The sequence below is a fragment of the Coregonus clupeaformis genome, chromosome 1 (genome assembly GCF_020615455.1).
Source record: "Coregonus clupeaformis isolate EN_2021a chromosome 1, ASM2061545v1, whole genome shotgun sequence".
NCBI classification, from domain to species: domain Eukaryota; kingdom Metazoa; phylum Chordata; class Actinopteri; order Salmoniformes; family Salmonidae; genus Coregonus; species Coregonus clupeaformis.
The window spans coordinates 69009189-69023209 of NC_059192.1; the positions used below are offsets into that span (position 1 = coordinate 69009189).

A 14021-nucleotide genomic window follows, 5' to 3' on the forward strand; every position below is an offset into this window, starting at 1 on the left:
ACCAAGCTATTATGTGTGCCATGTAGTGGAGGGGGTGTCCCCGAGGCAACCACTTTTGGAGTTAATAAACTCGTCAGTGATTGGACACCAGAGTAAGACAGATCCTAATTGCTCCTTCAAATCTCGGAGCATCGATCTTCATCTTTATAAATTTGTTAAAGGCTTCCCCCACCTCAAGAGGACCCAGGGTCATCCATTTATAAGGGATTGTTGTTAATTTTAATATTAAGCTTGATAGTGGATGGTGGCTGGTGGTTGGTGGTGTTACAGTACAGTAATGGGGTTGCATGTTTCTGTGGTCTTTATTGCAACAAGATCAATCTGGAAGTTTAGGACCACATCCCAGCGTGCAAAACTGGATGAAATTACGTCATTCCAACCAGAAACTGGCTAGAAACCACAATAGCAACTAACCTTTGCAGCTAAAGATCAGACAGATCCCAGTGGGCAACACTGGGCAAAACTGGTTGAAATTACGTCATAATGGTTTCTAGCCAGTTTCTGGTTGTAATGACTAAAGGTTTTGAGCAATACCTGAACTTTGCTGACCTACTTGTAATAAACAGCAGTCTATTGTGGTCTATCAGTGCTTGCAAGTCTCTTGTTTAGTTGGTCGACCCTGTTGTACGTCTAGAGTAGCTCAACTAATGAGTCTCTGTGGTACAACATGACAATTAGCACATTAGACATTCGTACAATGGGGAGCTTTGTGTTCTATTTGCTATTCATGAAGTAAAGTCTTGAAATAGATAACCTTTGAACACCATGCCTTGGGAGTTTATTGAATTGATAATACAGAGTATGTAGTCCACTGTCTTTTTAAAATCCTAAGAATTAGGTCTTGGATGTCGAGGCTTAATTAGATATGCAAGCAGGACAGAATCCTGGGTCCGCTGAATATGCAAAGGCATCCATATTTCCATTTTGGCATAGGCCATTGCAAATGTGTAAAGAAGCAAAAAAGTTGTACAGTAAGACTTCCTTTGAACCACTGGCCCAATGCCCAGTGACAGGCATTCACCATGCATGTATTGGCTGTTATAAGGATAGCAAATCTTCTAATGTGTTATCAATGCATACGGGAAGGCACTGTAAATGCAGTGATAAGTAAGTTATAATTGGTAACTTCCTCTATTTATTATTTTTTATAATAATAAAGTTAGGTAACACTAAGTTGCTCTCATACATGTGTAATAAAACTGTGATTACTTTAGTAACTAATGAAAAATACCGTTAAAGGTTTATAAAAACTCATAAAAATAGTTATAGGTTCGCCCATCTCTTTTCGTGTCGAGCAGATCTGTCATCTTTCAAGGCCTCACAAAAGGCCTGAGACTTATCAATCAATACCCTGGAGCAACAGCAACAGATTGATCTGGACATTATGGCACAACTAAGGGATTCTCTAATTTAGAAATGCATCTATTTCTCACATGGGATTGGTCAACAGAAGCACGGGTTGCTGTAAAAGTAATGATGCACATATGATAGGCGTAATGCTATGATGGCTGTGGTGACAGGACAGAAAAGGCCCATGACAACAACAACACAAGTATCAAAGATGTAATTCAATTGTGTTGCTAAACCTAAAGTATGGGGGCAGTAAACCAGCCAATGCGCTAGGCTTGTAATAATATTATGGCATGATGATATGACCAGGCGCATAAATATTAGAAACAGGTCAATTTGACCCCCCCAATAATATACCATGATGAATTTGATGGATGATACAGGCCATTATCATAGAGCCAAGATATTTGGCAAAACCTTCAAAAATCCTTACTGTTTATGCAATAAGCCAAATCAAATAATAATTCAGGTCATTTTGACACATCTCTCTCCCTCTGTCGTCTTTCTTTCTTGGTAGTTTATATGTTACCCAAAGAAAATGGTTCTTCAATAATGGTCTCTCTGTGACACCCAGTAACCACATCTCTCTCTCTCTCTCTCTCTCTCTCTCTCTGTCTCTCTCTCTCTCTCATGACGTAACAATGCACTGTACATATTGCCAAAGATTACTTTGAATATTTACACTATTAACATAATTAAAATAATAATAATCAATATTGTCAACAGTAACAACAATAACCAAGGGTCAAAATAACCATTGAACAATAACAATATAGAGGACATGTGCAGGTTGGTTGGTCTGTCAGACACTGTCCCTCATCTTATGGCAACATGCAATGTAGTGCGCTGCCAACCCACAGCTCTCTGCGTCCTCCTCCAACAGGACAGGTAGCCTATTCTCATCAGAGAGGTCTTTGAAACCTTGAAAAACTGTTTCAAATTTGGGGAAATGACACTCTCTAATTGTTTAATATTTTTGATATTTTGTCAGGAAATGCAGCTCTGTCTCAGGTTCTGCTGTGGTGCAGTGGTTGCACAGCCTTTCCTCTGCAGGGAGGTCTACCCTTCTCAATGGCAAGGCTGTGCTCACTGAGCCTGTACTTTGTCAAGGTTTTTCTAAGGTTTTGATCGGTAACCATGGTCAAATAGTTAGCCACGGTGTACTGTCGATTTAGGGCACTGCATTTTATTTCGTGCTTGTGCTTGTGTTTCCCAAAAAGCAACGTAGTTTTGTGTTGACTGTGATGTAATTTGGTTTATTCTGATTAATTGGATGTTCTGGTCCTGAGGCTTCAGTGTGTTAGTAGAACAGGTTTTTGAACTCAGCCCCAGGACCAGCTGGATGAGGGGACTCTTTTCTTTGCTCAGCACTTGACATTGCAGGGCTTGGTAATGATATGAAAGGGGGTCACTGTATTTTCCAAAACTTAATTGCTATTTTTTGAGTTTTTATTATTAGTGGATATTGGCCTAATTCTGCCCTGCATGCATTGCTTGTAGTTTTCCTCTGGACATGTAGGAGAATCTTACAGAACTCTGCATGCAGGGTTTCAATGGGGTGTTTGTCCCATTTGGTGAAATCTTGTTTTGCAAGTGGACCCCACACCTCGCTGCCATAAAGTGCAATTGGTTCAATGACACATTCAATTAGTTTTAGCCCAATCTTAATAGGTATTTCAATTTGAATTTGTTTTTTAATGGCGTAGAATGCCCTGTGTGCTTTCTCTCTCAGTTCATTCACTGCATCGTTAAGGTGTTCAGTTGAGCTTATTTTTAAACCTAAGTAATTGTAGCATGAGCAGTATTCTATATATTTTGTACCAATTGAGAACTTTGGTCTAATTCCCTGAGATCTTCTCTGGAAAATCATTATTTTAGTATTCTTGGGGTTTACTGCCAGGGCCCAGGTCTGGCAGTACTGCTCTAGCAGGTCCAGGCTCTGCTGTAGGCCATGTGCTGTGGGTGACAGCAGGCATAGGTCATCTGCGAAGAGCAGGCATTTAACCTCTGAATTGTGGAGACTAACACAGGGGCTGGGGATTTTTCTAGAATAGTTGCCAATTCGTTGATGCAAATATTGAAGAGTACAGGGCTCAGATTGCAACCCTGGCGAAGGCCCCGTCCCTGGTTAAAGAATTCTATTATTTTCTTGCCAATTTTGATGCTGCACATACAGTGGGGGAAAAAAGTATTTAGTCAGCCACCATTTATGCAAGTTCTCCCACTTAAAAAGATGAGAGAGGCCTGTAATTTTCATCATAGGTACACGTCAACTATGACAGACAAATTGAGAAAAGAAAATCCAGAAAATCACATTTGTAGGATTTTTAATGAATTTATTTGCAAATTATGGTGGAAAATAAGTATTTGGTCAACTACAAACAAGCAAGATTTATGGCTCTCACAGACCTGTAGCTTCTTCTTTAAGAGGCTCCTCTGTCCTCCACTCGTTACCTGTGTTAATGGCACCTGTTTGAACTTGTTATCAGTATAAAAGACACCTGTCCACAACCTCAAACAGTCACACTCCAAACTCCACTATGGCCAAGACCAAAGAGCTGTCAAAGGACACCAGAAACAAAATTGTAGACCTGCACCAGGCTGGGAAGACTGAATCTGCAATAGGTAAGCAGCTTGGTTTGAAGAAATCAACTGTGGGAGCAATTATTAGGAAATGGAAGACATACTGATAATCTCCCTCGATCTGGGGCTCCACGCAAGATCTCACCCCGTGGGGTCAAAATGATTACAAGAACGGTGAGCAAAAATCCCAGAACCACACGGGGGGACCTAGTGAATGACCTGCAGAGAGCTGGGACCAAAGTAACAAAGCCTACCATCAGTAATACACTACGCCGCCAGGGACTCAAATCCTGCAGTGCCAGACGTGTCCCCCTGCTTAAGCCAGTACATGTCCAGGCCCGTCTGAAGTTTGCTAGAGTGCATTTGGATGATCCAGAAGAGGATTGGGAGAATGTCATATGGTCAGATGAAACCAAAATATAACTTTTTGGTAAAAACTCAACTCGTCGTGTTTGGAGGACAAACAATGCTGAGTTGCATCCAAAGAACACCATACCTACTGTGAAGCATGGGGGTGGAAACATCATGCTTTGGGGCTGTTTTTCTGCAAAGGGACCAGGACGACTGATCCGTGTAAAGGAAAGTATGAATGGGGCCATGTATCGTGAGATTTTGAGTGAAAACCTCCTTCCATCAGCAAGGGCATTGAAGATGAAACGTGGCTGGGTCTTTCAGCATGACAATTATCCCAAACACACCGTCCGGGCAACGAAGGAGTGGCTTCGTAAGAAGCATTTCAAGGTCCTGGAGTGGCCTAGCCAGTCTCCAGATCTCAACCCCATAGAAAATCTTTGGAGGGAGTTGAAAGTCCGTGTTGCCCATTGACAGCCCCAAAACATCACTGCTCTAGAGGAGATCTGCATGGAGGAATGGGCCAAAATACCAGCAACAGTGTGTGAAAACCTTGTGAAGACTTACAGAAAACGTTTGACCTGTGTCATTGCCAACAAAGGGTATATAACAAAGTATTGAGAAACTTTTGTTTTGTTATTGACCAAATACTTATTTTCCACCATAATTTGCAAATAAATTCATTAAAAATCCTACAATGTGATTTTATGGATATTTTTTCTCATTTTGTCTGTCATAGTTGACGTGTACCTATGATGAAAATTACAGGCCTCTCTCATCTTTTTAAGTGGGAGAACTTGCACAATTGGTGGCTGACTAAATACTCTTTTTCCCCACTGTATTGCCAGTTTATGTAATTATGTCATATTTTTTACCCCCTTCACCACTTTCAATAACTTTTTAGAACAGTCCTGTATGCCAAATAGAATCAAATGCTTTTTGGAAGTCGATAAAGCAAGCGTACATTTTTGTATTATTTTGTATTATGTTTATCTATCAGGGTGTGTAGGGTGTAAATATGATCAGTCGTGCGATGTTTTGGTATAAATCCAATTAGGCTTTTACTCAAGACATTGTGCTTATTAAGGAAGTTTATAACTCTTACATTTATAATACTACAGAAAACCTTCCCCAGGTTACTGTTCACACAAATGGCTCTGTAATTAGGGTCTGTCACGGATTCTGCCGAGGCTGCTCCTCCTCCTTGCTCGGGCAGGCTTCGGCGTTCGTCGTCCCCGGAGTACTAGCTGCTGCCGATCGGTGTTTGTCTAGTTTAGTCTGTATTGTTTACACCTGTTCCCCATTATGTTTGATTGTATGCCCAATATTTACCCCTGTCTCTCATTTGGATTTTGTGTGTGATTGTTTCTTTGTGACGTGTGTCGTTGGTGAGCGGGTTAGTTCCTCCCTGTGTGGAGGTTTTCTGTTTCGTGTTCTTTGCATTCTGAGTAAAGTACGTTTCAGAGAGTTCTGTGTCCTGCACCTGACTTCTTCCACCGCATTTCACTGACATTCGTGACAGGGTCATATTTGTCTCCGTTCTTAAAGATTGGGGTTATGAGTCCTTGATTTCAGATGTCAGGGAAATAACCTACACTAAGGATTAAATTGTCATTTTGCACTAGTGAATTTGAGCATCTCATTTAGGATGCCATCAGGTCCGCATGCTTTTTTTAATTTCAGGGCCTGAAGTTTCTTATAGAGCTCCTGGTCAGTAACTGGGGAGTCCAATGGATGTTGATTGTCCTTTAAAGCTTTTTCTAATCCATTAAACATGAATTTGGCATTGTTCTGTGTTTGTGTCAATTTGAACGGTGTTGTAGAGTGTTTTAAAATGGGTTGTCCATATGTCACCATTTTGTATCGCTAATTCCTCTTGTTTTTATTTTCTTTCGTTTTTTTCCAATTTTGCCAGAAGTTGTTTGTGTTTATGGACTCCTCAATTAGTGCCAGCCGCTTGCTGTTGTACTATGCTTTTTTGGTTCTGAGTGTACAGTCGTGGTCAAAAGTTTTGAGAATGACACAAGTATTGGTCTTCACAAAGTTTGCTGCTTCAGTGTTTTTAGATATTTTTGTCAGATGTTACTATGGTATACTGAAGTATAATTACAAGCATTCCATAAGTGTCAAAGGCTTTTATTGACAATTACATTAAGTTTATGGAAAGAGTCAATATTTGCAGTGTTGACCCTTCTTTTTCAAGACCTTTGCAATCCGCCCTGGCATGCTGTCAATTAACATCTGGGCCACATCCTGACTGATGGCAGCCCATTCTTGCATAATCAATGCTTGGAGTTTGTCAGAATTTTTTTGTCCACCCGCCTCTTGAGGATTGACCACAAATTCTCAATGGGATTAAGGTCTGGGGAGTTTCCTGGCCATGGACCCAAAATTTCGAGCCACTTAGTTATCATTTTTGCCTTATGGCAAGGTGCTCCATCATGCTGGAAAAGGCATTGTTCGTCACCAAACTGTTCTTGGATGGTTGGGAGAAGTTGCTCTCGGAGGATGTGTTGGTACCATTCTTTATTCATGGCTGTGTTCTTAGGCACAATTGTGAGTGAGCCCACTCCCTTGGCTGAGAAGCAACCCCACACATGAATGGTCTCAGGATGCTTTACTGTTGGCATGACACAGGACTGATGGTAGCGCTCACCTTGTCTTTTCCGGACAAGCTTTTTTCCGGATGCCCCAAACAATCGGAAAGGGGATTCATCAGAGAAAATGACTTTACCCCAGTCCTCAGCAGTCCAATCCCTGTACCTTTTGCACAATATCAGTCTGTCCCTAATGTTTTTCCTGGAGAGAAGTGACTTCCTCGCTGCCCTTCTTGACACCAGGCCATCCTCCAAAAGTCTGCGCCTCACTGTGCGTGCAGATGCACTCACAACTGCCTGCTGCCATTCCTGAGCAAGCTCTGCACTGGTGGTGCCCCGATCCCGCAGCTGAATCAACTTTAGGAGACGGTCCTGGTGCTTGCTGGACTTTCTTGGGCACCCTGAAGCCTTCTTCACAACAATTGAACCTCTCTCCTTGAAGTTTTGATGATCCGATAAATGATTGATTTAGGTGCAATCTTACTAGCAGCAATATCTTTGCCTGTGAAGCACTTTTTGTGCAAAGCAATGATGACGACACATGTTTCCTTGCAGGTAACCATGGTTAACAGGGGAAGAACAATGATTTCAAGCACCACCCTCCTTTTAAAGTTTCCAGTCTGTTATTCTAACTCAATCAGCATGACATAGTCATCTCCAGCCTTGTCCTCGTCAACACTCTCACCTGTGTTAGCGAGATAATCACTGACATGATGTCAGCTGGTCCTTTTGTGGCAGGGCTGAAACGCAGTGGAAATGTTTTTTGGGGATTAAGTTCATTTTCATGGCAAAGAGGGACTTTGCAATTAATTTCAATTAATCTGATCACTCTTCATAACATTCTGGAGTATATGCAAATTGCCATCATAAAAACTGAGGCAGCAGACTTTGTGAAAATTAATATTTGTGTCATTCTCAAAACCTTTGTCCATGACTGTATGTTTATAGAGTTTTAAAGTCTCATAGTAATGAAGGCATAATTCACCATTATTTGGGTCTCTGTGCTTTTGGTTTGATAGTGTTCCAAGTTTTTTCCTTATAATTTTACAATCAAACAAGTTGTCATCTGTGGTCTTTTTTGTTTTGTTTTTTAAAAAATTCAGTTGTGCTTCTTTTGCCGTTTGCCTGAATATATAGTTCATGTTTTTTACTGCTAGATTGATGCCTTCTTTACTGTGAGTGAAAGTGGTATCCAGAAAGTTATCTAAAAGTGTTTGGATATTTTGGTTACTAGTTGCTTTCTGGTATTCTTCTGTGCTGTTTTGGGCCCATCTGTATGAATTGCTGATGTTGTACAGCTTACTGGGCTGTGAATGTGTGGTTGTTTCCATGTCTGTTCTTTTGAGGAACGACGTAATTTGGCTTTGATCAGACAGAGGTGTTAGTGGCTTGACGGTGAATGAGCTGAGAGAGAAAGAGTCAATGTCTGTAATCATATAGTCTACTGTGCTGTGGCCAAGAGGTGAGCAATAGGTGAATCTCCCAAAAGAGTCCTACCATTGACAAAGTACAAACCCTGCTTCGACAGAGCTGCAACAGATCCCTTCCGTTTTTGTTGATGGTGCTGTCACTGTTGTTTCTATGGGGGAGATTAAGACAGTTAGAAACAGTATGGTCTGTAATAAAGCTGTCCCCTCGTGTGGTCGTTAAATCAGGTAGTGTTCCTGTGCGCGCATTTGTGTCCCCACAAATGAGCACATTTCCCTAGGCCTGGAAATGGCACGTCTCTATGTAATATGGGTAATATGGGGATTCTGAGGGGGGTATATATTGCGCAAAGGAACAAATATTTTTCTGTCAGTAAAAGTTATTTTTTCAGTTTTAACCAAATGTGATATTTACCCATTTTGAGGGGATCAATTAGATTTTGTAGTTCGGATCAATCCTCCAGAGTCTCTGCCTCTATTGACAGAGCTGTGTTTCTGTGACGGCACAATTACCTCTCTGTAGCCTGTGGGACAGTGAGTGACAATGTCTGCCTTACACCATGTGTCCTGCAGAATGATGACGTCAACATCTTTAAGATTTTTTTTTTACTCCAGTGCTAAACTCTTCAGTCCAAAAGTTGATGAGTTTAGGCCCTGAATGTTCCTCATGGTAACTGATAACGATTTCATGTTGCTAAAAGAAAGAACAGCACAGTCAAAAATACAGTAACTACTAACTACTAAGTTGTTAAGCGTGAGATAAACAGGATAACAGCAAACATTTGTTCTGTTATATATATATATATATATATATATATATATATATATATATATATATATATATATATATATTCCTATTAATTGAAGAAGTAAACTTTTAGTACAATAGGTGTGTGTTTATGTCTGTGTATGTGTGTGCGTGTTTAGTGCAGTTTATAGCAGATGTATTGGAGGAGCTGTTTAATCTCACTCAATCCTACAGGGTTCGCCTGTCCTCTGAGGACCTCCACGTAGCTGAGACCTCCTGCTGTTGGGCCCTGTGGAGTGGAGGGGGGCCAGGTCTGGGCCGGGGGGCTTCCTCTCTGTTCTGGTAGAGGTGGTGGTCTGGTGCGAGGTAGTAGGCTAGGCCCGGTCCAGTCTGGGGGGTTGTGGGTGAGGGTGGATCAGTGGGGGTGTTAGGAGTGGTAAGGGGCTGCAGCTTCTCTCTAGGGGTCTCTACAGTCTGTTCTCTATGCTGCAGCACCCTCTTGATGACAGACAACTCCTTTGCCATCTCCTCCTTTACCTGCACTAGCTCTCTCCTCATTGTGGCCTTTACCTCCTCAAGCGCTGTGATAAGGCTCCTGGTCAGAGTTCTTCAGCTGGGTCCTGCACTGGTTGATCTGGTCCTGTAGAAGCTCTGTGTCTGGGCTGTAGGTGGTGTAGCTGGGGGGCTGCTCCTTTAGCTCAGTAACCCATACCTCTAACAGAACCAGCCTGTCTCTCAGCAGGCTGATGGTAGTGTAGTCTTGGCTCTGGTGGTCGTAGGCAGGCAGGGGGGAGGACAGACCTGTTGTGTGGGCCTGGGCTCCTGCTGTTGGAGTGCCTGAGGTGAGGGGAGAGGTCGGGGTGCTGTCCTTGTCCTTTTTGATTTTTGCTATCTTCCTTAGGGTGGAGAAGTCCTGCACAAAAGAGCTGAGTGCAGCCTCACTGCCCTGGACCATGACAGTGTCGTTCTGGTACATGTTACCATCAGAAACCTGTTTTCTTGGTCCTTTTCGCTGTCCTCAAACATGTGGATTTGCCTTCTCTTGTAGATGCCTTACCTGAAATGCCTGGTTACATCTGTATGCCAGGCAGTTGTGTGGTCTGTGTAAAATAACAGGTTTATAACAGTCCTGTTGTGTGAGCAGTCGGAAAACAACGTTTCTGGGTTCTCCCTCAGAATTCTGTATTTAAAGTTGATTCTTCCCTTCTCTGATTTGATTTCTGCTGGAAATTCAAAAAAGGGGGGGGAAAGTCTCTCAGTCTCTGCTGCTGCTGGCGCTGCTAGCGCTGCCTCAGTGGCCATGTTGCTATGGTTACCACAAGTAAAGTTGGAGCTAGACCTGAGCTAGCTGACAAATTCGAATTTGGCTACCTAGCACGATTAAGATTGGTCTTTTAACTCACACTCTGTCGATCTTTTCCTCCTGTGTTGATCTTCAGTTGTACAGTTTTATTTTGTTAATCTCTCTTAACAACCAGAAAGTTATAAGAAGTCAGGAGCTGTTCGTCTGCATGACTCTCTCTCTCTCTCTCTCTCTCTCTCTCTCTCTCTCTCTCTCACAGTGGCCCCCACATCCCCTAGTCTGCGTTTGGAGGTCTTCAAGCCTTGCATTGATGACAAGGACCTAGCCTTCTGCCTCAACGAGGGCGAGTGCTCCATCATTGAGACAGTAGCAGGAGTGCACAGACACTGCAGGTGAGTCTCTGTGTGTGTGCGTGTCTGTAGGCTGGACACATTTTTAACAACACTTTTTCCGGATAAAAACTAGTTCATTGCATCCGCCGTGGAGCCCAGTTTCATAATATTACCATATGTCCCAACTGCTTCCCATAATTTTGAAGTAATCGTGAAAAAACAGGCCTTATTTTAGGGCATTTTTCACCCTGCCAGCTCCTATTAGTTCAATTGAGCACCGTGACACCAACTCCCCTTCCGAAGGTTCTATTCCCGGCCCATTGTTCTACGTCACAATGCCTGCTTCGCTGTTGTTGGCAATGAGATCTGCCCAAGTTGAACGCGGAGGCATACCTCAGGTAATTTGTTATTAACAAAGTTACAGCTACTTCATGAGCACGTTCACCTGGGAACACATTGTTGTGACCCACACTGCTAAAGATGGCTGGCGTGTACCCATCAAACGTTAAACATTTTCTGGTCATGGTTAACCATATTTATTTTCAGAAAAAGGTGTACACCTGAACAAAACGCATGTCTCTGTCCTCTTTTTCTAGATGTGGCCGATTTAAACAGCCAGAATACGTTTTTTATTTAAGAAATTACCTTTATTTTTGACGATTTGTTGTTTGAAAATGGCTGCTGGGTAATTTGAGATGCGTCGATATCTGTTTGTTCGTAGGCATCGAATTGAGCGAATGCTGCGCAGGTTCACTGAGTTGCTAACCAAATGGATAGGTCTAGCTCATTGATTTGTAGATCTGACGCAGTTGCTACCTCAGATTATGAGCCTAGCAAGTTTTGTGAATGAGTTATATAGTACCCACAGGGAGGAGCAAGAGAGCTATAAACCCATACTATTTTAGCCTTAACCCTAACCCAACCCTGACTGGTAAACACAATGCACCTATAACTGTAATGGTCACCATTTTTCTAATCCTAACCCTAACTCTAACCCTGACTTGTAACACAACGCACCTATAGCTGTAATGGTCACCATTTTCCTAACCCTAACCCTGACTTGTAACACAATGCACCTATAGCTGTAATGGTCACGGTAATTCTAACCCTAACACTAACTGTAACCCTGACTGGTAACACAACTCACTTACAGCTGTAATGGTAACCCTAACCCTAACTGTAACCCTAACCCTAACACTGACTGGTAACACAATGCACCTACAGCTGTAATGGTAACCCTAACCTTAACAGTAACCCTAAACCTAACCCTAAACCTGACTGGTAAAACAAGTCCAGCAATTGGATACACTTTATTTCTCAGCTGCCTCACCAATGTCTTTATGTGAATGAGTAACTTTTAATTGCTAAATATTTCCAATAGATGGAAGCATAAGACCACGAAGCATCAGTGATAGGCTATAGCAGCAATATGATTGACATAAAATAGCATGCAACCAAAGACTATATGTCCCATGATCTTCTAAAATGGTTACTCATTTCTTTACAGTTATATATCATATATATATATATATATATATATATATATATATATATATCGTATTAGGCCTGTGTTGCTTTTGGGAGAGCAAAAATGAAAAAATAACCATAGTAGGTATTGAACCTCTGCCAAATAATCACTAGTCAGATGCTCTAACCTCAACTCTAGTTTACATGCATTATATAGTCATCTTAACATCTCATGTAACACTAATAGAAAACACAAACGACTACATCTTCAACAGCCTGCGAATAAATTACATCATGCAACCCTCGCAGTTTACAAATTTACCTCAACATGCCCTTTGCTTGGGCGAGAAGACAGAGTGATCGCTGCTGCTGACAGCACAAGCTTTTGGTGGAGCTTGTTGAGTTGGCTACTTGTGCGAGAAGGCAGAGCGGCTTGATGCTGGTTGATAAATTTGACATTGAGTGTACTAGGAAAATACGTTTTTGTCGACCAGAGGTGACTGAATTAATGTTCAGGCTTATTGATAATCATTATAGTAATGAAGTATAATTTCAAAACATGAGTATAAAAACAGGTAATAATAAACAGGAATCATCATTATATTACTTCACAGTAATCTGTTAAATGCTTTTTCAGTCCTTCCTCTTGCATTAGGGACAGAAAAAAGTGCACACAGGAGTTTTCCTGTGAAGGGAAGGGGGTTGGGGGAGTGGTGTATCCAGGGGGAGAACTGATTTTCTGAAATTTCATTTGTGGTCTTATGCTGCCATATATTGGAATTATTTAGTAATTGCAGTTCAATCATTTTCTTTAACAATCTGATCAGACCGTCAAAGTTTCTATACCTAAGGTCACTGAATAAAGTGTATATCGTTACTGAAGTAGTAATTACTCCGAATTGTCTGCCTGCCTGCCAATTCATCAGAGAAGTAAATCTGTGAATAGTTAGTAAGTTATTGCCACGCTTTCACATAGAGGCCTAGTTCCAACCACAACATTTCTAACACAAAAAACTGGCAAATAACAGCAGATAAATGGTAAGCTGGTTAAATAAATGACTGCTCTTAGATCTTTCAGACTGTCACTGTTTTGGGAAAATAGGGACATGTCTATCTATTTCGCCAAATATCTCTAAATGTATGTATTTTAATGGTTTGAAGTTCTACACCATTTTAAATCAGGATAACCTGTTATTTCTAATTAAGTACGTTTGGGCAGCTTACAATGCTGTTACCAATTGCTGGTAGTTATAACGTCAACAACAACAAAAAAATACTCATGGAACTCTGAGGTATTCCCATTGTTTCCTATAGGGGAAATATAGGTATGTCTGTTTATTTCACAAAATATCTCGCAATGTGTATATTTTGATTGTTTCAAGTCAGACACCATTTTAATCAGGATATTCTCCTCTTTCTAATTATGTAAGGCTAGGCAGCGTACTCCGTTGTCATCAAAAGCTAGCATTTAAAATGTAAGAAAGTATACATTATTGTTGGAACTCTGAGACTGCCCCATTGTTTCCCTATGGGAACATTCTACGTAGACATGTATATCTATTTTGCCAAATATCTCGCAATGTGTATACTCCGTTGTCATCAAACGCTAGTCCCAAAATACTTTTTGCCGTTGGAATGCTGAGCTCCCCCCATTGTTTTCCTATGGAGAGGCATGCCGGTATATTTCGGCAAATATCTCGCAATGTGTATATTTTGATTTTTTCAAGTAGGACATCATTTTAATCAGGATAATCTCCTCTTTCTAATTATTTTACATTTTAGTCATTTAGCAGACGCTCTTATCCAGAGCGACTTACAGTTAGTGGGTGCATACATTTTTCATACTGCATCTTGGACTCTCAC

General features: G+C 41.3%; 1 protein-coding gene across 1 annotated transcript in view; it reads left to right on the top strand.

The window, feature by feature from the left end:
• Positions 1 to 14021, top strand: part of LOC121554626 (pro-neuregulin-3, membrane-bound isoform-like) — a 402909-nt gene that overhangs the window by 230166 nt on the left and 158722 nt on the right. Inside the window, exon 2 of the mRNA XM_041868619.2 lies at positions 10619 to 10751. Coding sequence (XP_041724553.2) covers positions 10619 to 10751 — 133 coding nt within the window. The remainder of the gene's footprint in view (positions 1 to 10618; positions 10752 to 14021) is intronic.